The 27,500-nt window shown below is 48.4% G+C and overlaps 2 protein-coding genes and 1 long non-coding RNA gene across 3 annotated transcripts in view; 2 read left to right on the forward strand and 1 right to left on the reverse strand.

Moving 5' to 3' along the window:
- Positions 1-27,500, forward strand: part of LOC118383175 (receptor-type tyrosine-protein phosphatase delta-like) — a 199,534-nt gene that overhangs the window by 157,105 nt on the left and 14,929 nt on the right. Inside the window, exons 31-33 of the mRNA XM_052508125.1 lie at positions 3,995-4,081; positions 5,309-5,489; positions 8,802-8,980. Of these exons, the coding sequence (XP_052364085.1) occupies positions 3,995-4,081; positions 5,309-5,489; positions 8,802-8,980 (447 nt within the window). The remainder of the gene's footprint in view (positions 1-3,994; positions 4,082-5,308; positions 5,490-8,801; positions 8,981-27,500) is intronic.
- Positions 20,323-23,568, forward strand: LOC127923931 (uncharacterized). Its single transcript, XR_008116218.1, has 5 exons — positions 20,323-21,029; positions 21,179-21,328; positions 22,533-22,622; positions 23,214-23,393; positions 23,424-23,568. It is a non-coding gene; the product is annotated as an uncharacterized LOC127923931 (long non-coding RNA).
- Positions 24,270-27,500, reverse strand: part of LOC127923930 (uncharacterized) — a 7,843-nt gene continuing 4,612 nt past the window's right edge. The window contains exon 2 of the mRNA XM_052508193.1: positions 24,270-25,132. Coding sequence (XP_052364153.1) covers positions 24,270-25,132 — 863 coding nt within the window. The remainder of the gene's footprint in view (positions 25,133-27,500) is intronic.

Here is a 27,500-nt window from a genome sequence, read left to right on the forward strand (position 1 = left end):
CAGGAAGTAAAGGCCTGGTTTTTAAATGACTATAGGACAGGTAAACAAGGTCATAACCACAGGAAGTAAAGGCCTGGTTTTAAAATGACTATAGGACAGGTAAACAAGGTCATAACCACAGGAAGTAAAGGCCTGGTTTTAAAATGACTATAGGACATGTAAACAAGGTCATAACCACAGGAAGTAAAGGCCTGGTTTTTAAATGACTATAGGACAGGTAAACCTCTTACATCGGCGTTCCAGAGGTGTATTTGATCTGAGCCATGTGCCAGCATCAGCCGAGCGAGTTCAGAACAACTTGGGAAATATCCATCATAAATATCCATCTTGACAGACTGGGAAATAGTTCACATAGGAAAGGGGACACTCAGCTCTGACAGGATAAAGTTTATGTCCAAACTCAGAATCAAATATCACAAATTAACTGTGTCATCTCTGACAGACTGGGACAAGGTATGGTGGGCTCTAACTGGGTCAGGGTTTCTACATGTCTAGGAAGAGGGACACTCAGCTGGGACAGAACAGCACTCTCCACTGGGACAAGGTAGGTGGTCCTCTTGTCCAGGTGGCTGAGGGGCAGTGTGGGAGATATTGAGATTGTGTCATCTGTGGATCTGACTGGGGCGACACATGTATGCAGACTGGGACAAGGAGAGGGTCTGCACATGCTCTGACAGATGGGTCTGGGGTTTCTAGTGTTTCTAGAGATGAGAGTGTGTCTAACCATGCCTCTCAAAGCACTTCTGACAGACTGGGACAAGGAGGGTTGGGGCTACAGGGAAATGCTCTGACAGGGGGGCTACAGGGTGGGGGCTAGGAGGGTTGATCATTACAGTGGATATGCTCTGACAGACTGGGACAATGAAGGTTGCCAGTGGATATGCTCTGACAGACTGGGACAGGAATGATGCCTGACAGTTAAAACATTACAGTGGGCTTGACAGACTGGGACAAGGAGAGGTTGATCTGCACATGCTCTGACAGACTGGGACAAGGAGAGGTTGATTACAGTGGATATGCTCTGACAGACTGGGACAAGGAGAGGTTGATCTGGATATGCTCTGACAGACTGGGACAAGGAGAGGTTGATCTGCACATGCTCTGACAGACTGGGACAAGGAGAGGTTGATCTGCACATGCTCTGACAGACTGGGACAAGGAGAGGTTGATCTGCACATGCTCTGACAGACTGGGACAACCCAGTCTTCTGGGCGGGGGAGGATTCTTGATGTTGCTAGGGCTGTTGCTGGATGTTGCAGACTAGGGGGACAAGGAGCATAAAAGGTTGATCTGCACATGCTCTGACAGACTGGGACAATCTGTAATGGACTGGGTTGTAATCTGCACATGCTCTTTGTAACAGACTGGGACAAGGGGTCTTCCTTTGTAATCTGTAATGGACTGTAGCTGTCACATCACAGCTGGGTCTTCTAAAGGACTGGGTCTTCCTTTGTAATCTGTAAAGACTGGGTCTTCCTTGTACAGGAAGTAGTCCCTGTCACATCACAGTGGGTCTTCCTTTGTAATCTGTAATGGACTGCATGTCTTCCTTTGTAATCCGGGACTGTAGTCCCTGTCACATCACAGCTGGGTCTTTCTAATGAGTTCTAATGGACTGGGTCTTCCTTTGTAATCTGTAATGGATGTTGCTATGGATAGTCCCTGTCACATTGCTAGGGCTTTGTTGCTATGGACTGTTGTCACATCACAGCTGGGATCTGTAGGGCTGTCCTTTGTAATCTGTAAAGGACTGGGTCTTCCTTTGTACTGTAGTCCCTGTCACATCACAGCTGGGTCTTCCTTTGTAATCTGTAATGGACTGGGTCTTGTTGCTGTAGGGACTGTAGTTGCTCACAGCTGGGCTGTTGTAATCTATGGATGTTGCTAGGGATGTTGCTAGGGCTGTTGTAATCTATGGAACACATCACATAGTTTATCTGGACTGTAGTCCCTGTCACATCACAGCTGTCTTCCTTTGTAACTGTAATGGGACTGTAGGTCACATCACACTTTGTAATCTGTAATTGTCTTCCTTTGTAATCTGTAATGACAGGTCCCTGTCACATCACAGCTGGGTCTTCCTTTGTAATCTGTAATGGACTGGGTTGTAATCTGTAATGGGACTGTAGTCCCTGTCACATCACAGCTGTCTTCTTTGTAATCTGTAATAAACTGTCCCTGTCACAGCTGGGTTTGTCTGAAAAGAGGCATGGTAATCTGGGCTGGTCCCTGTCACATCACAGCTGGGTCTTCCTTTGTAATCTGTAAACTGGGGACGGGACTGTAGTCCCTGGGTCCTTTGTAATCTGTAAAGGACTGGGTCTTCCTTTGTAATCTGTAAGGACTGTAGTCCCTGTCACATCACAGCTGGGTCTTCCTTTGTAATCTGTAATGGACTGGGTCTTCCTTTGTAATCTGTAAAGGACTGTAGTCCCTGTCACATCACAGCTGGGTCTTCCTTTGTAATCTGTAATGGACTGTAGTCCCTGTCCCATCACAGCTGGGTCTTCCTTTGTAATCTGTAATGGACTGGGTCTTCCTTTGTAATCTGTAATGGGACTGTAGTCCCTGTCACATCACAGCTGGGTCTTCCTTTGTAATCTGTAATGGACTGGGTCTTCCTTTGTAATCTGTAATGGGACTGTAGTCCCTGTCACATCACAGCTGGGTCTTCCTTTGTAATCTGTAATGGGACTGTAGTCCCTGTCACATCACAGCTGGGTCTTCCTTTGTAATCTGTAATGGGACTGTAGTCCCTGTCCCATCACAGCTGGGTCTTCCTTTGTAATCTGTAATGGGACTGTAGTCCCTGTCAATCAAAGGACTGGGTCTTCCTTTGTAATCTGTAATGGACTGTAGTCCCTGTCACATCACAGCTGGGTCTTCCTTTGTAATCTGTAATGGACTGGGTCTTCCTTTGTAATCTGTAATGGACTGTAGTCCCTGTCCCATCACAGCTGGGTCTTCCTTTGTAATCTGTAAAGGACTGGGTCTTCCTTTGTAATCTGTAATAGGACTGTAGTCCCTGTCCCATCACAGCTGGGTCTTCCTTTGTAATCTGTAATGGACTGTAGTCCCTGTCACATCACAGCTGGGTCTTCCTTTGTAATCTGTAATGGACTGGGTCTTCCTTTGTAATCCACCTTCAATCTGTAATAACGTCTTCCTTTTTTGCTGGGACTTTTGATGGCTCTGAGGAGGTGTAGTCACATCACAGGGACTTCCTTTGTAATCTGTAATGGGCTTTGTAATCTGTAATGGACTGGGTCTTCCTTGTAATCTGTGCGTCTTCCTTTGTAATCTGTAATGGGACTGCGTCACATGCGTCTTCCTTTGTAATCTGTAAAGGACTGGGTCTTCCTTTGTAATCTGTAATGGACTGTGTCCCATCACAGCTGGGTCTTCCTTTGTAATCTGTTGCGACTGGGTCTTCCTTTGTAATCTGTACTCCCTGTCCCATCATCTGTAAAATGATGGATCCACCAGTCTCTTTGTTCTCCCCTCTGTTCTCTTTGTAATCTGGTCTTCCTTTGTAATCTGTAATGGGGTCCCATCACACTGGGTCTTCCTTTGTAATCTGTAATGGACTGGGTCTTCCATCTGATTGACGCCATGGTGGAGCTGGGCGAATCAAACACTGTCCCATCACAGCTGGGTCTTCCTTTGTAAGACAGTTGACATCTAGCGGTCACTGTGGACCCTCATCACAGCTGGGTCTTCCTTTGTAAGGTAAATGGGATGTCCCTGAATCCCTTCTTTGTAATCGGGATCTATCATATGGGACCATGTAGGACTGTAGTCCCTGTCCCAGCAGACATTATATTAATTATATTATCATAGCTTTTTTAATAATATTTTTCAGACTCTATTCAGTAAATGCTGTGTGTGTGTGTGTGTGTGTGTGTGTGCGTGCGTGCGTGCGTGCGTGCGTGCGTGCGTGCGTGTGTGTGTAAATGCTATAATGATGAACCAGTTCCTCCCCCTCTGTTCTCAGTGCTGGATGGGCCGGACTACCAGTGATTACCAGCCAAATCAAACACGAGAAGACAGTTGACATCTACGGTCACGTGACCCTCATGAGGTAAATGGGATGTTGAATCCCTTCTTTGGGGGGGGGATCATAGGGGACCATGTAGGAGCAGACATTATATTAATTATATTATCATATTTTTTTAAATAATATTTTTCAGACTCTTCTCAGTAAATGCTAACTAAATGCTACGTGAAACCAGGACTCTGTGATTACCAGTGTTACCAGTAAATGCTAACTGAAACCAGGACTCTGTGATTACCAGTGTTACCAGTAAATGCTAACTGAAACCAGGACTCTGTGATTACCAGTGTTACCAGTAAATGCTAACTGAAACCAGGACTCTGTGATTACCAGTGTTACCAGTAAATGCTAACTGAAACCAGGACTCTGTGATTACCAGTGTTACCAGTAAATGCTAACTGAAACCAGGACTCTGTGATTACCAGTGTTACCAGTAAATGCTAACTGAAACCAGGACTCTGTGATTACCAGTGTTACCAGTAAATGCTAACTGAAACCAGGACTCTGTGATTACCAGTGTTACCAGTAAATGCTAACTGAAACCAGGACTCTGTGATTACCAGTGTTACCAGTAAATGCTAACTGAAACCAGGACTCTGTGATTACCAGTGTTACCAGTAAATGCTAACTGAAACCAGGACTCTGTGATTACCAGTGTTACCAGTAAATGCTAACTGAAACCAGGACTCTGTGATTACCAGTGTTACCAGTAAATGCTAACTGAAACCAGGACTCTGTGATTACCAGTGTTACCAGTAAATGCTAACTGAAACCAGGACTCTGTGATTACCAGTGTTACCAGTAAATGCTAACTGAAACCAGGACTCTGCGATTACCAGTGTTACCAGTAAATGCTAACTGAAACCAGGACTCTGTGATTACCAGTGTTACCAGTAAATGCTAACTGAAACCAGGACTCTGCGATTACCAGTGTTACCAGTAAATGCTAACTGAAACCAGGACTCTGCGATTACCAGTGTTACCAGTAAATGCTAACTGAAACCAGGACTCTGTGATTACCAGTGTTACCAGTAAATGCTAACTGAAACCAGGACTCTGTGATTACCAGTGTTACCAGTAAATGCTAACTGAAACCAGGACTCTGCGATTACCAGTGTTACCAGTAAATGCTAACTGAAACCAGGACTCTGCGATTACCAGTGTTACCAGTAAATGAACCCTGACTGAAACCAGGACTCTGCGATTACCAGTGTTACCAGTAAATGAACCCTGACTGAAACATTCAACTTTTAGGTCCCAGCGGAACTACATGGTGCAGACGGAGGATCAGTACGCCTTTATCCACGACGCGCTGCTGGAAGCCGTCGCCTGCGGCAACACCGAGGTTCCGGCGCGGAACCTTCACGCCTACATCCAGAGACTGACCCAGATAGAACCGGCGGAGAACGTCACGGGCACGGAACTGGAGTTCAAGGTGCGTTCTAAAGGTTCTAGGGTTCTGTGGTGCTGTTCTAGGGGGGGAAATAAATGTTGTGTCTGTGAGATCCAGGGCCTGCGTGCCTCCTTGCCCGGGTTCAAATCAAATATTTAAATATTGATCATTTATTTTGACCGAGACGTGCGGCAACAGCAATTTTAGATAAAATGTCAGAACAAAACAGCACCCCTCTGTCTCAGTATGTGTAGACCATGTATCTGATGCTGTCTGGACAGTGAAACAGCGCCCCCTCTGTCTCAGTATGTGTAGACCATGTATCTGATGCTGTGTGGACAGTGAAACAGCGCCCCCTCTGTCTCAGTATGTGTAGACCATGTATCTGATGCTGTGTGGACAGTGAAACAGCGCCCCCTCTGTCTCAGTATGTGTAGACCATGTATCTGATGCTGTGTGGACAGTGAAACAGCGCCCCCTCTGTCTCAGTATGTGTAGACCATGTATCTGATGCTGTATGGACAGTGAAACAGCGCCCCCTCTGTCTCAGTATGTGTAGACCATGTATCTGATGCTGTGTGGACAGTGAAACAGCGCCCCCTCTGTCTCAGTATGTGTAGACCATGTATCTGATGCTGTGTGGACAGTGAAACAGCGCCCCCTCTGTCTCAGTATGTGTAGACCATGTATCTGATGCTGTATGGACAGAGAAACAGCGCCCCCTCTGTCTCAGTATGTGTAGACCATGTATCTGATGCTGTGTGGACAGTGAAACAGCGCCCCTCTGTCTCAGTATGTGTAGACCATGTATCTGATGCTGTCTGGACAGTGAAACAGCGCCCCCTCTGTCTCAGTATGTGTAGATTATGTATCTGATGCTGTGTGGACAGTGAAACAGCGCCCCCTCTGTCTCAGTATGTGTAGACCATGTATCTGATGCTGTGTGGACAGTGAAACAGCGCCCCCTCTGTCTCAGTATGTGTAGACCATGTATCTGATGCTGTGTGGACAGTGAAACAGCGCCCCCTCTGTCTCAGTATGTGTAGACCATGTATCTGATGCTGTGTGGACAGTGAAACAGCGCCCCCTCTGTCTCAGTATGTGTAGACCATGTATCTGATGCTGTATGGACAGTGAAACAGCGCCCCCTCTGTCTCAGTATGTGTAGACCATGTATCGGATGCTGTCTGGACAGTGAAACAGCGCCCCCTCTGTCTCAGTATGTGTAGATTATGTATCTGATGCTGTGTGGACAGTGAAACAGCGCCCCCTCTGTCTCAGTATGTGTAGACCATGTATCTGATGCTGTGTGGACAGTGAAACAGCGCCCCCTCTGTCTCAGTATGTGTAGACCATGTATCTGATGCTGTGTGGACAGTGAAACAGCGCCCCCTCTGTCTCAGTATGTGTAGACCATGTATCTGATGCTGTATGGACAGAGAAACAGCGCCCCCTCTGTCTCAGTATGTGTAGACCATGTATCTGATGCTGTGTGGACAGTGAAACAGCGCCCCCTCTGTCTCAGTATGTGTAGACCATGTAGACCATGGATGCTGTCTGGACAGTGAAACAGCGCCCCCTCTGTCTCAGTATGTGTAGATTATGTATCTGATGCTGTGTGGACAGTGAAACAGCGCCCCCTCTGTCTCAGTATGTGTAGACCATGTATCTGATGCTGTGTGGACAGTGAAACAGCGCCCCCTCTGTCTCAGTATGTGTAGACCATGTATCTGATGCTGTGTGGACAGTGAAACAGCGCCCCCTCTGTCTCTCTATGGGTAGACCATGTATCTGATGCTGTGTGGTCAAGAAGGGTATAACATGTTAACGCCGTGACATGTCATCATCCTCTTTTCTCGGTCCGATGGAAACATCATGGACCTGTTGTCTTCATGCCACATTAAAAGGTCATCCATTTCTCCAATTAAATGAAAACATCATGAAATGTACTTTCCTCAAAAAAAAAACTATAAAGAAACGTGTAGGACATAGGAGGTTCCGTTTCCCCTTGTGGAAAGGAAATGACCGTCCAACTGATTCCCTTCTGACCGCCGGCCCAGAGCTCAGTGTTCCACCGACCTCCTGTAGGTCCCTCTCTGTCCCTCTCTAATGAGCTGTTGTTCTTTCTCACCCGAGTCAAGCAACGGCCAGACTGTGTGTGTGTGTGTGTGTGTGTGTGTGTGTGTGTGTGTGTGTGTGTGTGTGTGTGTGTGTGTGTGTGTGTGTGTGTGTGTGTGTGTGTGTGTGTGTGTGTGTGTGTGTGTGTGTGTGTGTGTGTGTGTGGTTTCGCTGACGCAGGATAAACTCTGGTTCACATGTGTGTGTCGAGGCAGCCAGGGGGCCTGTGGTTTCCTCTCCCACTTCTCTTCTCCTCACCCTCTCTTCCTCCTCCTCCCCCTCTCTTCCTCCTCCTCCCCCTCTGTTCTCTTCTCCTCACCCTCCCTTCCTCCCCCTCCCCCTCTCTTCCTCCTCCTCCCCCTCTCTTCCTCCTCCTCCCCCTCCCCCTCTCTTCCTCCTCCTCCCCCTCTGTTCTCTTCTCCTCACCCTCTCTTCCTCCTCCTCCCCCTCTCTTCCTCCTCCTCCACCCTCCCCCTCTCTTCCTCCTCCCCCCTCTCTTCCTCCTCCTCCACCCCCCCCCCCTCTCTTCCTCCTCCCCCTCTCTTCCTCCTCCTCCCCCTCTCTTCCTCCTCCTCCACCCTCCCCCTCTGTTCTCTTCTCCTCACCCCTCTCTCCTCCTCCTCCCCCTCTCTTCCTCCTCCTCCATCCTCCCCCTCTCTTCCTCCTCCTCTCTCTTCCTCCTCCTCCCCTCTCTTCCTCCTCCTCCACCCTCCCCCTCTCTTCCTCCTCCTCCCCCTCTCTTCCTTCTCCTCCCCCTCTCTTCCTCCTCCCCCCCTCTTCCTCTTCCTCCTCCTCCCCCTCTCTTCTCCCCTCTCTCCTCCTATTTGTTAGACTCTGTGCAAACTGAACTGTATAGCGGTCACTCTGTTCTACTATGTCATGATATAATTCATTATGTCATGTGATATTTTCTTATGAATTGTTAAGCCATATCTTATCTTGTTATAACACGCTATGTCATGACATATCGCGTCCCACAGCATCTAGCCAATGCTAGGGGTCAAGCTTAAATATTAAGTCGTGCGCTGTTCTGTTCTGCTGTGTCATTCTATGTCACATTATTACATGATGTGTAGCTATGTCACATTATAACACCCTATGTCACCACCCTTCATAGCGCTTGACCAGTGTGAAGGCCCACACTTCCCTTCTCCTCACATGTCATATCTCATGATACGATATGTAATGCTATGTCACATTATAACACCCTATGTCATCTCCCTCCCCCTCCCATAGCGGTTGGCCAGTGCGAAGGCCCACACCTCCAGGTTTGTGAGTGCCAATCTGCCGTGTAACAAGTTCAAGAACCGTCTGGTGAACATCATGCCCTATGAGTCCACCAGGGTCTGTCTGCAGCCAATCAGAGGAGTGGAGGGGTCAGACTACATCAACGCCAGCTTCATAGACGGATACAGGTGAGGAGGGAGGGGGTCAGACTACATCAACGGCAGCTTCATAGACAGATACAGGTGAGGAGGGAGGGGGTCAGGCTACATCAACGGCAGCTTCATAGACAGATACAGGTGAGGAGGGAGGGGGTCAGGCTACATCAACGGCAGCTTCATAGACGGATACAGGTGAGGAGGGGGGGTCAGGCTACATCAACGGCAGCTTCATAGACGGATACAGGTGAGGAGGGGGGGTCAGACTACATCAACGGCAGCATCATAGACGGATACAGGTGAGGAGGGAGGGGGTCAGGCTACATCAACGGCAGCTTCATAGACAGATACAGGTGAGGAGGGAGGGGGTCAGACTACATCAACGGCAGCTTCATAGACAGATACAGGTGAGGAGGGAGGGGTCAGGCTACATCAACGGCAGCTTCATAGACAGATACAGGTGAGGAGGGAGGGGGGGGTCAGGCTACATCAACGGCAGCTTCATAGACAGATACAGGTGAGGAGGGAGGGGGTCAGGCTACATCAACGGCAGCTTCATAGACAGATACAGGTGAGGAGGGAGGGGGTCAGACTACATCAACGGCAGCTTCATAGACAGATACAGGTGAGGAGGGAGGGGGTCAGGCTACATCAACGGCAGCTTCATAGACGGATACAGGTGAGGAGGGAGGGGGTCAGACTACATCAACGGCAGCTTCATAGACAGATACAGGTGAGGAGGGAGGGGGTCAGGCTACATCAACGGCAGCTTCATAGACAGATACAGGTGAGGAGGGAGGGGGTCAGACTACATCAACGGCAGCTTCATAGACAGATACAGGTGAGGAGGGAGGGGGTCAGACTACATCAACGGCAGCTTCATAGACAGATACAGGTGAGGGGGGGGGGGGTCAGGCTACATCAACGGCAGCTTCATAGACAGATACAGGTGAGGAGGGAGGGGGTCAGGCTACATCAACGGCAGCTTCATAGACGGATACAGGTGAGGAGGGAGGGGGTCAGACTACATCAACGGCAGCTTCATAGACAGATACAGGTGAGGAGGGAGGGGGTCAGACTACATCAACGGCAGCTTCATAGACAGATACAGGTGAGGAGGGAGGGGGTCAGACTACATCAACGGCAGCTTCATAGACAGATACAGGTGAGGAGGGAGGGGGTCAGGCTACATCAACGGCAGCTTCATAGACAGATACAGGTGAGGAGGGAGGGGTCAGACTACATCAACGGCAGCTTCATAGACAGATACAGGTGAGGAGGGAGGGGGTCAGACTACATCAACGGCAGCTTCATAGACAGATACAGGTGAGGAGGGAGGGGGTCAGACTACATCAACGGCAGCTTCATAGACAGATACAGGTGAGGAGGGAGGGGGTCAGACTACATCAACGGCAGCATCATAGACGGATACAGGTGAGGAGGGAGGGGGTCAGACTACATCAACGGCAGCATCATAGACGGATACAGGTGAGGAGGGAGGGGTCAGACTACATCAACGGCAGCTTCATAGACAGATACAGGTGAGGAGGGAGGGGGTCAGACTACATCAACGGCAGCTTCATAGACAGATACAGGTGAGGAGGGAGGGGGTCAGACTACATCAACAGCAGCATCATAGACAGATACAGGTGAGGAGGGAGGGGGTCAGACTACATCAACGGCAGCATCATAGACAGATACAGGTGAGGAGGGAGGGGGTCAGACTACATCAACGGCAGCATCATAGACAGATACAGGTGAGGAGGGAGGGGGTCAGACTACATCAACGGCAGCATCATAGACAGATACAGGTGAGGAGGGAGGGGGTCAGACTACATCAACGGCAGCTTCATAGACAGATACAGGTGAGGAGGGAGGGGGTCAGACTACATCAACGGCAGCTTCATAGACAGATACAGGTGAGGAGGGAGGGGTCAGACTACATCAACGGCAGCTTCATAGACAGATACAGGTGAGGAGGGAGGGGGTCAGACTACATCAACGGCAGCTTCATAGACAGATACAGGTGAGGAGGGAGGGGTCAGGCTACATCAACGGCAGCATCATAGACAGATACAGGTGAGGAGGGAGGGGTCAGACTACATCAACGGCAGCTTCATAGACAGATACAGGTGAGGAGGGAGGGGGTCAGACTACATCAACAGCAGCTTCATAGACAGATACAGGTGAGGAGGGAGGGGTCAGACTACATCAACGGCAGCTTCATAGACAGATACAGGTGAGGAGGGAGGGGTCAGACTACATCAACGGCAGCTTCATAGACGGATACAGGTGAGGAGGGAGGGGGTCAGGCTACATCAACGGCAGCTTCATAGACAGATACAGGTGAGGAGGGAGGGGGTCAGACTACATCAACGGCAGCATCATAGACGGATACAGGTGAGGAGGGAGGGGTCAGGCTACATCAACGGCAGCTTCATAGACAGATACAGGTGAGGAGGGAGGGGTCAGACTACATCAACGGCAGCTTCATAGACAGATACAGGTGAGGAGGGAGGGGTCAGGCTACATCAACGGCAGCTTCATAGACAGATACAGGTGAGGAGGGAGGGGGTCAGACTACATCAACAGCAGCATCATAGACAGATACAGGTGAGGAGGGAGGGGGTCAGGCTACATCAACGGCAGCTTCATAGACAGATACAGGTGAGGAGGGAGGGGGTCAGGCTACATCATCAACAGCAGCATCATAGACAGATACAGGTGAGGAGGGAGGGGTCAGGCTACATCAACGGCAGCATCATAGACAGATACAGGTGAGGAGGGAGGGGTCAGACTACATCAACGGCAGCTTCATAGACAGATACAGGTGAGGAGGGAGGGGTCAGGCTACATCAACGGCAGCATTTCATAGACAGATTTACAGACCACAGGACTTAAAGAGACCACAACCCAGATAAAGAGACCACAACATCTACATAGACAACATCTACAGTAAAGACTGACCACAACATCTACAGTAGACTGACCACAACACTACATAAAGATATCTACAACACTGCTGTCACCCACAACATCTACAGTAGACTGTTGTCACCACAACATCTACAGTAGACTGCTGTCACCACAACATCTACAGTAGACTGCTGTCACACTACAGTATATCAGACCACAACATCTACAGTAGACTACTGTCACCCACAACATCTACAGTAGACTGCTGTCACCACAACATCTACAGTAGACTGTTGTCACCCACAACATCTACAGTAGACTGCTGTCACCCAGACATCTACAGTATACTGTCACCCACAACATCTACAGTAGACTGGTCACCCAGACAACATCTACAGTAGACTGCTGTCACCACAGACATCTACAGTAGACTACTGTCACCCACAACATCTACAGTAGAGTACTCTCACCCAGATATCTACAGTAGACTGCTGTCACCCAGATAACTAAAGTAGAGTACTCTCCCCGATATCTACAGTAGAGTACTCTCACCAACATCAACAGTAGGCTGCTGTCACCCACACATCTACAGTAGACTGCTGTCACCCACAACATCTACAGTAGACTGTTGTCACCCACAACATCTACAGTAGACTATCACCCACAACATCTACAGTAGGCTGCTGTCACCCAGATATCTACAGTAGACTGCTGTCACCCACAACATCTACAGTAGACTGCTGTCACCCAGACATCTACAGTAGACTGTCACCCACAACATCTACAGTAGACTGGCACCCACAACATCTACAGTAGACTGCTGTCACCCACAACATCTACAGTAGACTGCTGTCACCCAGACATCTACAGTCTGTAGTGTCTGTCTCAGTCTCCCCAGTTTACCTGATTACCTGAAAGCTTAGGGAGAGAGAATGAGATGGTGGAGAGGGAGAGAGAGAGAATGAGATGGTGGAGAGGGAGAGAGAGAGAATGAGATGGTGGAGAGGGAGAGAGAGAGAGAATGAGATGGTGGAGAGAGGGAAGGAGATAGTGGAGAGAGAGAGAAGGGGAGAGGGGGAGAGAGAGAGGATGAGATGATGGAGAGGGGGAGAGAGAATGAGATAGTGGAGAGGGAGAGAGAGAGAGAATGAGATGGTGGAGAGGGGGAGAGAGAGAATGAGATGGTGGAGAGGGGAAGGAGATGGAGAGTGGAGAGAGAGAGAAGGAGAGAGAGGGGAGAGAGAAAGGATGAGATGATGGAGAGGGTGAGAGAGAATGAGATAGTGGAGAGGGGGAGTGGAGAGAGAGAGATAGTGGGAGAGGGGAGAGAGAGAGAATGAGATAGTGGAGAGGGGGAGAGAGAGAGAATGAGATGGTGGAGAGGGGGGAGAGAGAGAAGGAGATAGTGGAGAGGGGGAGAGAGAGAATGAGATAGTGGAGAGGGGAGAGAAGAGAGAGAATGGAGAGTGGAGAGGGGAGAGAGAGAGAAGGAGATAGTGGAGAGGGGGAGAGAGAGAATGAGATAGTGGAGAGAGGGAGAAGGAGATAGAGAGAGAGAGAAGTGGAGAGGGGGAGAGAGAGAGAATGAGATGGTGGAAGGGGAGAGAGAGAGAATGAGATGGTGGAGAGAGGGAAGGAGATAGTGGACAGAGAGAGAGAAGGGGAGAGGGGGAGAGAGAGGATGAGATGATGGAGAGGGAGAGAGAGAGAGATGAGATAGTGGAGAGGGGGAGAGAGAATGAGATAGTGGAGAGGGGGAGAGAGAGAGAATGAGATAGTGGAGAGGGGGAGAGAGAGAATGAGATAGTGGAGAGGGGAGAGAGAGAGAGAAGGAGATAGTGGAGAGGGGGAGAGAGAGAATGAGATAGTGGGAGGGGAGAGAGAGAGAGAGAAGGAGAGGGAGAGAGAGAGAAGAGAGAGTGGAGAGGGAGAGAGAAGGAGATAGTGGAGAGGGAGAGAGATAGAGAGAGAGACCAGTGGAGAGGGGAGAGAGAGAAGGGAGATAGTGGAGAGAGAGAGAGAAGGAGATAGTGGAGAGAGAGAGAGGACAGGGAGAGAGGGAGAGAGAGAGAAGGAGAGAGAGAGAGAGAGAGAGAAGGAGATAGTGGAGAGGGAGAGATAAGAGATAGTGGATAGGGAGAGAGAGAGAAGGACATAGTGGAGAGGGAGAGAGAGAAGATGAGATAGAGGAGAGAGAGAGAGAGAGATAAAGAGAGAGTGGAGAGAGAGAGGAGAGAGAGAGAGAGAGAGAGACAGAGAGAGAGAGAGAGAGAGAGAGAGAGAGAGAGACAGAGAGAGAGAGAGAGAGAGAGAGAGAGAGAGAGAGAGAGAGAGAGAGAGAGAGAGAGAGAAGAGAGAGAGAGAGAGAGAGAGAGAGAGAGAGAGACAGAGAGAGAGACAGAGACAGAGAGAGAGAGAGAGAGAGAGAGAGAGAGAGAGAGAGACAGAGAGAGAGAGAGAGAGAGAGAGAGAGAGAGAGAGAGAGACAGAGACAGAGAGAGAGAGAGAGAGAGACAGAGAGAGAGACAGAGAGAGAGAGAGAGAGAGAGAGAGAGAGAGAGAGAGAGAGAGAGAGAGAGAGAGAGAGAGAGAGAGAGAGAGACAGAGAGAGAGAGAGAGAGAGAGAGAGAGAGAGAGAGAGAGAGACAGAGAGAGAGAGAGAGAGAGAGAGAGAGAGAGAGAGAGAGAGAGAGAGAGAGAGAGACAGAGAGAGAGAGAGAGAGAGAGAGAGAGAGAGAGAGAGAGAGAGTCAACGGAAGGACAGAGAGAGAAGCGGAGGGGGACTGTTAAGAGATGTGAGCATGGGAAAGGGAGCTGAACAGGGGGCGGGGCTAAAACTGGGAAAAACTGAACTTTATTAAAATCCCCCGTGACCAATCGTAGCTCACCATAGCTTCCATCCCCTACTGGATTGGCTGACAGCGGCTGTTGATACGTAGCACTACCTAGCATGCTTGCTGGCTTGTTATCACCCACATGAGGGCTAAGGCTAGCATGGCTAGGCCCGTGTTGCTTGTATAGTGTAAACGCCCGCTGAGCTTTGGCCCAGGCACAGACCAGTTTACACAAGACAATAATGATGCCCTCAAATATTCATCAACGTGGGGGGGGGGGTCAACAACCCACCAGCAGTTAGCGTTTACTATGTATCAAACTTGATCACAGTGATGTGCCCTAAATAGCACCCTATTCCCTATGTAGTGCACTACTTTTGACCAGGGTTGGCACCCTATTCCCTATGTAGTGCACTACTTTTGACCAGGGTTGGCACCCTATTCCCTATGTAGTGCACTACTTTTGACCAGGGTTGGCACCCTATTCCCTATTTAGTGCACTACTTTTGACCAGGGTTGGCACCCTATTCCCTATTTAGTGCACTACTTTTGACCAGGGTTGGCACCCTATTCCCTATGTAGTGCACTACTTTAGACCAGGGTTGGCACCCTATTCCCTATTTAGTGCACTACTTTAGACCAGGGTTGGCACCCTATTCCCTATTTAGTGCACTACTTTTGACCAGGGTTGCACCCTACCTATGTAGTGCACTACTTTTGACCAGCACCCTATTCCATATTTAGTGCACTACTTTTGACCAGGGTTGGCACCTCTATTCCATATTTAGTGCACTACTTTTGACCAGGGTTGGCACCTCTATTCCATATTTAGTGCACTACTTTTGACCAGGGTTGGCACCTCTATTCCATATTTAGTGCACTACTTTTGACCAGGGTTGGCACCTCTATTCCCTATGTAGTGCACTACTTTTGACCAGGGTTGGCACCCTATTCCCTATGTAGTGCACTACTTTTGAACAGAGTTGGCACCTCTATTCCATATTTAGTGCACTACTTTTGACCAGAGTTGGCACCTCTATTCCATATTTAGTGCACTACTTTAGACCAGGGTTGGCACCCTATTCCCTATGTAGTGCACTACTTTTGAACAGAGTTGGCACCTCTATTCCCTATTTAGTGCACTACTCTTGAACAGAGTTGGCACCCTATTCCCTATGTAGTGCACTACTTTAAACCAGGGCCCTATGGAGAAATAGGGAGCCACTTGGATCAGAGCCATAGAAATGAGGTCGAACAGGTTCCAGAGCCTCAGTGTTGTCAGAGACACGGTGACATCTAACCATGACTTTGACACGGTGAACTGAACTGAAATGAATCACGCTGTTTTCTCCACGGCGGTGTGTAACCTAATCCACCGTAACAGACAGACTGAAGGCTAGAAATACACGGAATTAGTAGCCGCGTAAAAGACAGGTGTTTCCCACAGAAATCAGAGACCGGACAGATTTCGATTCGTCTATTCTAATCGTTCAACGTCGGCCAAACTCTGCCGTTTATGTGCTGCACCACTGCTAATAACTGCGTCCGGTAAACGGTTGGCACCACAATCTCTCTCTGAGGTTATTCACATCATGAAGGAGCGAGGCTTTTACAACAGGAAGACACCTGGTATATAACAAACGACGATGTTGAGTTTAATTGTGGTTGTGGTCTTACCCTGACTGTCCAACGTTGACATGGTTGACACGGAGAGTCGCTGGATCGACCTGCCTCTGTTGCTGTCTTCCTGTCTTCCTCTCTTCCTGTCTTCCTGTCTTCCTTTTTTCCTGTCTTCCTGTCTTCCTCTCTTCCTGTTTTCCTGTCTTCCTCTCTTCCTGTCTTCCTCTCTTCCTGTCTTCCTGTCTTCCTGTCTTCCTGTCTTCCTCTCTTCCTGTCTTCCTGTCTTCCTGTCTTCCTGTTTTCCTGTCTTCCTGTCTTCCTCTCTTCCTGTCTTCCTGTCTTCCTGTCTTCCTGTTTTCTTTTTTCCTGTCTTCCTGTCTTCCTGTTTTCCTGTCTTTCCTCTCTTCCTCTCTTCCTGTCTTCCTGTTTTCCTGTCTTCCTGTCTTCCTCTTTTCCGTTTTCCTGTCTTCCTCTCTTCCTGTCTTCCTGTCTTCCTGTCTTCCTGTTTTCCTCTCTTCCTGTTTTCCTGTCTTCCTTTTTCCTGTCTTCCTGTCTTCCTGTCTTCCTTTTCCTGTTTTCCTGTCTTTTTTTCCTGTCTTCCTGTCTTCCTGTCTTCCTTTTTTCCTGTCTTCCTGTCTTCCTGTTTTCCTGTCTTCCTTTTTCCTGTCTTCCTGTCTTCCTCTTCCTGTCTTCCTGTCTTCCTTTTTTCCTGTCTTCCTGTCTTCCTGTCTTCCTTTTTCCTGTCTTCCTTCTTCCTGTTTTCCTGTCTTCCTTTCTTCCTGTCTTCCTGTCTTCCTTTTTCCTGTCTTCCTGTCTTCTGTCTTCTCTTTCCTTCCTGTCTTCCTGTCTTCCTGTCTTCCTGTCTTCCTGTCTTCTTCCTGTTTTCCTGTCTTCCTTTTTTCTGTCTTCCTTTTTCCTGTCTTCCTGTCTTCTTTTTTTTCCTGTCTTCCTGTCTTCCTTTCTTCCTGTTTTCCTGTCTTCTTCCTGTTTTCCTCTTCCTGTCTTCCTGTCTTCCTCCTTCTTCCTGTTTTCCTTTTTCCTGTCTTGTCTTCCTGTCTTCCTGTCTTCCTGTCTTCCTGTTTTCCTGTTTTCCTGTCTTCCTCTCTTCCTGTCTTCCTTCCTGTCTTTTTTCCTGTCTTCCTGTTTTCCTGTCTTCCTGTCTTCCTGTCTTCCTGTCTTCCTGTCTTTTTTCCTGTCTTCCTGTCTTCCTGTCTTCCTTCTTCCTGTCTTCCTGTCTTCCTCTTTTCCTGTCTTCCTGTCTTCCTGTCTTCCTTTTTCCTGTCTTCCTGTCTTCCTCTCTTCCTGTCTTCCTGTCTTCCTGTCTTCCTTTTCCTGTCTTCCTGTCTTCCTGTCTTCCTGTCTTCCTGTCTTCCTGTCTTCCTGTTTTCCTGTCTTCCTCTCTTCCTGTCTTCCTGTCTTCCTGTCTTCCTGTCTTCCTGTCTTCCTGTCTTCCTGTTTTCCTGTCTTCCTGTCTTCCTGTCTTCCTCTCTTCCTGTCTTCCTGTCTTCCTGTTTTCCTGTCTTCCTGTCTTCCTGTCTTCCTGTCTTCCTGTCTTCCTGTCTTCCTGTTTTCCTGTCTTCCTGTCTTCCTGTCTTCCTGTCTTCCTGTTTTCCTGTCTTCCTGTTTTCCTGTCTTCCTGTTTTCCTGTCTTCCTGTCTTCCTGTCTTCCTTTTTCCTGTCTTCCTGTCTTCCTGTCTTCCTGTCTTCCTGTCTTCCTGTTTTCCTGTCTTCCTCTCTTCCTCTCTTCCTGTTTTCCTGTCTTCCTGTCTTCCTGTCTTCCTCTCTTCCTCTCTTCCTGTCTTCCTCTCTTCCTCTCTTCCTCTCTTCCTGTTTTCCTGTTTTCCTCTCTTCCTGTTTTCCTGTCTTCCTTTTCCCTGTTTCTTCCTGTCTTCCTGTTTTCCTGTCTTCCTTTTTCCTGTCTTCCTGTCTTTCTTCCTGTCTTCCTGTCTTCCTGTCTTCCTGTCTTCCTGTCTTCCTGTCTTCCTGTTTTCCTGTCTTCCTGTCTTCCTGTCTTCCTGTTTTCCTGTTTTCCTGTTTTCCTGTCTTCCTGTCTTCTTCCTGTCTTCCTGTTTTCCTGTCTTCCTGTCTTCCTTCCTGTTTTCCTGTCTTCCTGTCTTCCTGTCTTCCTGTCTTCTGTCTTCCTGTTTTCCTGTCTTCCCTGTCTTTCCTGTCTTCTTCCTGTCTTCCTGTCTTCCTTCTTCCTGTCTTCCTGTCTTCCTTTTTTCTTCCTGTCTTCCTTTCTGTCTTCCTGTCTTCCTCTCTTCCTGTCTTCCTCTTCCTCTCTTCCTGTCTTCCTGTCTTCCTGTTTTCCTGTTTTCCTGTCTTCCTGTCTTCCTGTCTTCCTGTCTTCCTGTCTTCCTGTCTTCCTGTCTTCCTGTCTTCCTGTCTTCCTGTCTTCCTGTCTTCCTGTCTTCCTGTCTTCCTGTCTTCCTGTCTTCCTGTCTTCCTGTCTTCCTGTCTTTCCTGTTTTCCTGTCTTCCTGTCTTCCTGTCTTCCTGTTTTCCTGTCTTCCTCTCTTCCTGTCTTCCTGTCTTCCTGTCTTCCTGTCTTCCTCTCTTCCTGTCTTCCTGTTTTCCTGTCTTCCTGTTTTCCTGTCTTCCTGTCTTCCTGTCTTCCTGTCTTCCTTCCTGTCTTCCTGTCTTCCTGTTTTCCTGTCTTCCTGTCTTCTTCCTGTCTTCCTGTCTTCCTGTCTTCCTGTCTTCCTCTCTTCCTCTCTTCCTGTCTTCCTCTCTTCCTCTCTTCCTCTCTTCCTGTTTTCCTGTCTTCCTCTCTTCCTGTTTTCCTGTCTTCCTGTTTTCCTGTCTTCCTGTTTTCCTGTCTTCCTGTTTTCCTGTTTTCCTCTCTTCCTGTCTTCCTCTCTTCCTGTTTTCCTGTCTTCCTGTTTTCCTGTCTTCCTGTGTTCCTGTCTTCCTTTCTTCTGAGACGACCTTCTGTCTGACGGTGTCTGAGGTACAGGTGACTACGTCATCGCACCGCGGCAAGAGACGGGTCAAAGTGCATTCCAGGCCCCGCTACGTTTACAGATATTTACATGGCATGAAACGCCATGTCACGTCATTGACTGTGCAGTCTGGCGTCTGATTGCTGGGGCAGATGATGCGGTTAGCTGATATGTTTACTCACCTGTCCAGGTGTTGTGAGAGCTGGGCAGGGGTCTGTAATGTAGTCATCCTGGAACGCACCCTATCCAGGTGTTGTGAGAGCTGGGCAGGGGTCTGTAATGTAGTCATCCTGGAACGCACCCTATCCAGGTGTTGTGAGAGCTGGGCAAGGGTCTGTAATGTAGTCATCCTGGAACGCACCCTATCCAGGTGTTGTGAGAGCTGGGCAGGGGTCTGTAATGTAGTCATCCTGGAACGCACCCTATCCAGGTGTTGTGAGAGCTGGGCAGCTGGGGGGTCTGTATGTGTCATCCTGGAACGCACCCTGTCCAGGTGTGTAGCTGGGCAGGGGTCTGTATTGGTCAACGCACCCTATCCAGGTGTTGTGAGATCTGGCAGGGGTCTGTAATGTAGTCATCCTGGAACGCACCCTATCCAGGTGTTGTGAGAGCTGGGCAGGGGTCTGTAATGTAGTCATCCTGGAACGCACCCTATCCAGGTGTCGTGAGAGCTGGGCAGGGGTCTGTAATGTAGTCATCCTCTACAAGGGTGGGCAGTTCCAGTCCTCGATGGCCTGATTGGTGCCACAGTTTTGCCCCCAGCTAACACACCTGACTCCAATAATCACCTAATCATGATCTTTAGTTTAGATGCCATTTGATTCATCAGCTGTGTTTGCCAGGGATGGGGAGTGTGACACCTCGAGGACTGGAGTTGCACACCCATAACATTATTCAAAATAAATTCAAAACAAACATTTTTTTTTTTTTTTTTTTTTTTTTTTTTAGTTTATAAACATATTTTCTGGAGATATATATATATAAAAACAAAAGTAGATACAGTTTTTGAAAAAGACGGACAATTATATCCATTTTTAAAAACAACAAGGGGAAGAAAATATCATACAAAGACCCAACAAGCTAAATAATACCCAACATGCAATAGTTCAATAATATTCAAACAAAACCCATTCCATTCCATTGACAATTTTAATATTTTATATTTAACCGTTGTTTAACCAGGCGAGTCGGTTAAGAACAAATTCTTATTTACAATGATGACATGGAGTCCTGTATTTACAGGTGATAACATTGTATTCAAATAAAGCATATATATCTTTCACACACAGACCAAAATCCCACTAATTTACCAGGCCTGCATGTTTTATACCAGGTTATTGGTATATGTGAAATGGATAGGGTTGTGAAAACAACACACATGGAGAAATAAAAACCACTAGTCACGGTTCCTGCGTTTTCACAGACCCTGGAACCAAAATGCAGGTTTGAGTCTGTGTGAATGATTCTCTGCAGGTTTGAGTCTGTGTGAATGATTCTCTGCAGGTTTGAGTCTGTGTGAATGATTCTCTGCAGGTTTGAGTCTGTGTGAATGATTCTCTGCAGGTTTGAGTCTGTGTGAATGATTCTCTGCAGGTTTGAGTCTGTGTGAATGATTCTCTGCAGGTTTGAGTCTGTGTGAATGATTCTCTGCAGGTTTGAGTCTGTGTGAATGATTCTCTGCAGGTTTGAGTCTGTGAATGATTCTCTGCAGGTTTGAGTCTGTGTGAATGATTCTCTGCAGGTTTGAGTCTGTGTGAATGGTTCTCTGCAGGTTTGAGTCTGTGTGAATGATTCTCTGCAGGTTTGTCTGTGTGAATGATTCTCTGCAGGTTTGAGTCTGTGTGAATGATTCTCTGCAGGTTTGAGTCTGTGTGAATGATTCTCTGCAGGTTTGAGTCTGTGAATGATGGTTCTCTGCAGGTTTGAGTCTGTGTGAATGATTCTCTGCAGGTTTGAGTCTGTGTGAATGATTCTCTGCAGGTTTGAGTCTGTGTGAATGATTCTCTGCAGGTTTGAGTCTGTGTGAATGATTCTCTGCAGGTTTGAGTCTGTGTGAATGGTTCTCTGCAGGTTTGAGTCTGTGTGTCTGCAGGTTTGAGTCTGTGTGAATGATTCTCTGCAGGTTTGAGTCTGTGTGAATGATTCTCTGCAGGTTTGAGTCTGTGTGAATGATTCTCTGCAGGTTTGAGTCTGTGTGAATGATTCTCTGCAGGTTTGAGTCTGTGTGAATGATTCTCTGCAGGTTTGAGTCTGTGTGAATGATTCTCTGCAGGTTTGAGTCTGTGTGAATGATTCTCTGCAGGTTTGAGTCTGTGTGAATGATTCTCTGCAGGTTTGAGTCTGTGTGAATGATTCTCTGCAGGTTTGAGTCTGTGTGATGATGGTTCTCTGCAGGTTTGAGTCTGTGTGAATGATTCTCTGCAGGTTTGAGTCTGTGTGAATGATTCTCTGCAGGTTTGAGTCTGTGTGAATGATTCTCTGCAGGTTTGAGTCTGTGTGAATGATTCTCTGCAGGTTTGAGTCTGTGTGAATGATTCTCTGCATTTTTGTGAATGATTCTCTGCAGGTTTGAGTCTGTGTGAATGATTCTCTGCAGGTTTGAGTTTGTGAAATTCTCTGCAGGTTTGAGTCTGTGTGAATGATTCTCTGCAGGTTTGAGTCTGTGTGAATGATTCTCTGCAGGTTTGAGTCTGTGTGAATGAATCTCAGGTTTGAGTCTGTGTGAATGATTCTCTGCAGGTTTGAGTCTGTGTGAATGATTCTCTGCAGGTTTGAGTCTGTGTGAATGATTCTCTGCAGGTTTGAGTCTGTGTGAATGATTCTCTGCAGGTTTGAGTCTGTGTGAATGATTCTCTGCAGGTTTGAGTCTGTGTGAATGATTCTCTGCAGGTTTGAGTCTGTGTGAATGATTCTCTGCAGGTTTGAGTCTGTGTGAATGATTCTCTGCAGGTTTGAGTCTGTGATGAATGGATTCTCTGCAGGTTTGAGTCTGTGTGAATGATTCTCTGCAGGTTTGAGTCTGTGTGAATGATTCTCTGCAGGTTTGAGTCTGTGTGAATGATTCTCTGCAGGTTTGAGTCTGTGTGAATGATTCTCTGCAGGTTTGAGTCTGTGTGAATGATTCTCTGCATGTTTGAGTCTTGTGAATGATTCTCTGCAGGTTTGAGTCTGTGTGAATGATTCTCTGCAGGTTTGAGTCTGTGTGAAATTCTCTGAGGTTTGAGTCTGTGTGAATGATTCTCTGCAGGTTTGAGTCTGTGAAATGATTCTCCAGGTTTGAGTCTGTGTGAATGGTTCTCTGCAGGTTTGAGTCTGTGTGAATGATTCTCTGCAGGTTTGAGTCTGTGTGAATGATTCTCTGCAGGTTTGAGTCTGTTGAATGATTCTCTGCAGGTTTGAGTCTGTGTGAATGATTCTCTGCAGGTTTGAGTCTGTGTGAATGATTCTCTGCAGGTTTGAGTCTGTGTGAATGATTCTCTGCAGGTTTGAGTCTGTGTGAATGATTCTCTGCAGGTTTGAGTCTGTGTGAATGATTCTCTGCAGGTTTGAGTCTGTGTGAATGATTCTCTGCAGGTTTGAGTCTGTGTGAATGATTCTCTGCAGGTTTGAGTCTGTGTGAATGATTCTCTGCAGGTTTGAGTCTGTGTGAATGATTCTCTGCAGGTTTGAGTCTGTGTGAATGATTCTCTGCAGGTTTGAGTCTGTGTGAATGATTCTCTGCAGGTTTGAGTCTGTGTGAATGATTCTCTGCAGGTTTGAGTCTGTGTGAATGATTCTCTGCAGGTTTGAGTCTGTGTGAATGATTCTCTGCAGGTTTGAGTCTGTGTGAATGATTCTCTGCAGGTTTGAGTCTGTGTGAATGATTCTCTGCAGGTTTGAGTCTGTGTGAATGATTCTCTGCAGGTTTGAGTCTGTGTGAATGAGGTTTGCAGTCTGTGTGAATGATTCTCTGCAGGTTTGAGTCTGTGTGAATGATTCTCTGCAGGTTTGAGTCTGTGTGAATGATTCTCTGCAGGTTTGAGTCTGTGTGAATGATTCTCTGCAGGTTTGAGTCTGTGTGAATGGTTCTCTGCAGGTTTGAGTCTGTGTGAATGATTCTCTGCAGGTTTGAGTCTGTGTGAATGGTTCTCTGCAGGTTTGAGTCTGTGTGAATGATTCTCTGCAGGTTTGAGTCTGTGTGAATGATTCTCTGCAGGTTTGAGTCTGTGTGAATGGTTCTCTGCAGGTTTGAGTCTGTGTGAATGATTCTCTGCAGGTTTGAGTCTGTGTGAATGATTCTCTGCAGGTTTGAGTCTGTGTGAATGATTCTCTGCAGGTTTGAGTCTGTGTGAATGATTCTCTGCAGGTTTGAGTCTGTGTGAATGGTTCTCTGCAGGTTTGAGTCTGTGTGAATGATTCTCTGCAGGTTTGAGTCTGTGTGAATGATTCTCTGCAGGTTTGAGTCTGTGTGAATGATTCTCTGCAGGTTTGAGTCTGTGTGAATGATTCTCTGCAGGTTTGAGTCTGTGTGAATGATTCTCTGCAGGTTTGAGTCTGTGTGAATGATTCTCTGCAGGTTTGAGTCTGTGTGAATGATTCTCTGCAGGTTTGAGTCTGTGTGAATGATTCTCTGCAGGTTTGAGTCTGTGTGAATGATTCTCTGCAGGTTTGAGTCTGTGTGAATGATTCTCTGCTTTTGTTTTGTTTTTAACATGTAAAATCATTAACACTTCCATTGTTTCAAACCTCCCTAATTTGAACTGCAAACAGCCCCCATGGTTTAACAGTGCCCCTTACCCTTCCCAATCGGCCAGTTACCCTCTGATATGTGTAAAAGGGGTTCACCACCCAGGCTCATATTAGATTATTATTATTACTATTTAGTTTTTTACAGGTAGCACATCTACTGTCTCGAAGGGGTATAAAGAAACATGAGGAGACTATATCTCCTCCGTGGAGATATCTCATATCTATATCTATATATCTCTATATCTCCTCCGTGGAGATGTCTCATATCTATATATATATATCTCTATATCTCCTCTGCTGACATTGTATCTGAGATTCTTTCCCCTTGATTCGTCGGTCTGGTGGGATCCACAACCACGAAGGACAGCAGCGAGATCAGAAAGATCCATATTAAAATCCACACCGTGAAATAACTCAGAGTCCATCTCCCGAACCACGTGGCGCACATGGCCCCCAGTGTGGCCCCCAGCCTCCCTGCCTTCCCGTAGCTGCTACTGCTGCGCCTTAGAGCCGCAGACAGAGCCACCCCTGCAGCCGCCGCCGGACCAAACAGAGCCCCCATCGTGCCCCAATGCCCCAGGATAGACTGGGACCTCAAGGCCGCTAATATCCCTGTTCCTATGCCTGCCGCCGCCCTCAGTTTGACTGCTCCTTTACCGAACTGAACCGACACCCCTGCTGCCAACGCAGCCATGAAAGGAGACACGACAATGAAGATGACTTTCACAGCCATTTCTACAGTGTATCGGTACACGGTGAGGACGTCGGTCAGTTCTCCTACGGCCGTTTCCAAGAGGAACCCCACACCTCCGCAGATAGCGGAGGTCCCCATCAGAACCACTGTTACGACCGCAGCCACCTCCGTAGCGTCCGGCTCCGTCTCCCCGGCCTTCCTGATTGCCATGGAGGCAGCGAGGCACAGTATTCCTCCTACTGCCATGGGCAGAAACAACATCAGGAACATTGCTATCAAGAGGGTCAGGAAGGTGATGAGCCCTTTGTCTGCCTCCGATTCTCCCTTGTTAATGTCTTCTGCCGGAGGCCCCAGGCCACCGAGTTCTGCCGCCATTGTGGAGGACAGAAGGTAGCCTCCAGGTACGCCAGAGATGAAGCCCAACACCGCTGCTCCTACGGCTTTCCAGATATCTATCAGGAGAGGGGGAGAGAGAGGGGGGGGGTGGAGAGAGAGAGAGAGAGAGAGAGAGAGAGAGAGAGAGAGAGAGAGAGAGAGAGAGAGAGAGAGAGAGAGGAGAGAGAGAGAGAGAGAGAGAGGGAGGGAGGAGAGAGAGAGAGAGGGAGGGGGGAGGAGAGAGGGAGAGAGAGAGAGAGAGAGAGAGAGAGAGAGAGAGAGAGAGAGAGAGAGAGAGAGAGAGAGAGAGAGAGAGAGAGAGAGAGAGAGAGAGAGAGGGAGGGAGAGAGAGAGAGACAGAGGGAGAGAGAGGAGATGGGGGAGAGAGAGAGAGAGAGAGAGAGAGAGAGGAGAGAGAGAGGGAGAGAGAGAGAGAGAGAGAGAGAGAGAGAGAGAGAGAGAGAGAGAGAGAGAGAGAGAGAGAGAGAACAGGGGTGGGGGTGAGAGGGGTAGAGAGCAGACCTGTCAAATATCTCAGTTACTTTCACATACATTTGAAGTATGTATTCGGATATCTTAAAATAAATAAATTCACTTGAAAAGTATTAGAACAATACCAATACACAGGCTCAAATACTCTCCCATTTATTTAACCCAGATATTTGAAATAAGTATTTGAAAATACTTTTAAAGAGAGGGAGGGGTTGGGGGAGGGAGAGGGAGGGGTTGGGGGGGGTGAGAGGGAGGGTTGGGGGAGGAGGAGGGAGGGGGGGGGGGGGAGAGAGAGAGGGGTTGGGGATGTAGAGAGAGAGGGGTTAGGGGTTAGGGTTGGGGGTGAGAGGGAGGGGTTGGGGGAGAGAGAGGGAGGGGTTGGGGGGGAGGGAGGGTTGGGGGAGGAGGAGGGAGGGTTAGAGAGAGGGGTTGGGGGATGGAGAGGGGTTGGGGGAGGAGAGAGGGGTTGGGGGGGAGAGAGAGAGGGTTGGGGGTGAAGGGAGGGGTTGGGGGTGAGAGGGAGGGGTTGGGGGGGAGGGAGGGAGGGGTTGGGGGGGAGGGAGGGGTTGGGGGAGGTGGTTGGGGGTGAGAGGGAGGGGTTGGGGGTGAGAGAGAGGGGTTGGGGGTGAGAGGGAGGGGTTGGGGGTGAGAGGGAGGGGTTGGGGGAGGGAGAGGGAGGGGTTGGGGGGTGAGAGGGAGGGGTTGGGGGAGGGAGAGGGAGGGGTTGGGGGGTGAGAGGGAGGGGTTGGGGGAGGGGTTGGGGGAGGGGAGAAGACAATAGATACATGTTTATTAAGAAGCCAGTCAACATCAGTTTAATATACAACTAGCATGGCACATGCCTAACAAATAACCACGGTTTCTGACAGGACAGTCTGAGAGATGGTAGGACTGTTTCTGACAGGACAGTCTGAGATGAGACATGGTAGGATGGTTTCTGACAGGACAGACTGAGACATGGTAGGACGGTTTCTGACAGGACAGGCTGAGACATGGTAGGACGGTTTCTGACAGGACAGGCTGAGACATGGTAGGACGGTTTCTGACAGGACAGGCTGAGACATGGTAGGACGGTTTCTGACAGGACAGCCTGAGATGAGACATGGTAGGAAGGTTTCTGACAGGACAGGCTGAGACATGGTAGGACGGTTTCTGACAGGACAGTCTGAGACATGGTAGGACGGTTTCTGACAGGACAGGCTGAGACATGGTAGGACGGTTTCTGACAGGACAGGCTGAGACATGGTAGGACGGTTTCTGACAGGACAGCCTGAGATGAGACATGGTAGGACGGTTTCTGACAGGACAGCCTGACAGATGAGACATGGTGAGACAGGGTAGGTTTCTGACAGGACAGTCTGAGACATGGTAGGACGGTTTCTGACAGGACAGGCTGAGACATGGTAGGACGGTTTCTGACAGGACAGGCTGAGACATGGTAGGACGGTTTCTGACAGGACAGTCTGAGATGAGACATGGTAGGACGGTTTCTGACAGGACAGTCTGAGATGAGACATGGTAGGACGGTTTCTGACAGGACAGTCTGAGACATGGTAGGACGGTTTCTGACAGGACAGGCTGAGACATGGTAGGAAGGTTTCTGACAGGACAGTCTGAGAGATGGTAGGAGAGAACACTTTTACTACAATAAACTGAAAGGTAATGTTACAGCTAGCTATGTGGTCTGGCATCGGTGTCAGGGCTCGTTTTAATGTTACAGCTAGCTATGTGGTCTGGCATCGGTGTCAGGGCTCGTTTTAATGTTACTGCTAGCTATGTGGTCTGGCATCGGTGTCAGGGCTCGTTTTAATGTTACTGCTAGCTATGTGATCTGGCATCGGTGTCAGGGCTCGTTTTAATGTTACTGCTAGCTATGTGGTCTGGCATCGGTGTCAGGGCTCATTTTACTGTTGCAGCTAGCTATGTGGTCTGGCATCGGTGTCAGGGCTCATT

The sequence above is a fragment of the Oncorhynchus keta genome, unplaced genomic scaffold (genome assembly GCF_023373465.1).
Source record: "Oncorhynchus keta strain PuntledgeMale-10-30-2019 unplaced genomic scaffold, Oket_V2 Un_contig_3378_pilon_pilon, whole genome shotgun sequence".
NCBI lineage: Eukaryota > Metazoa > Chordata > Actinopteri > Salmoniformes > Salmonidae > Oncorhynchus > Oncorhynchus keta.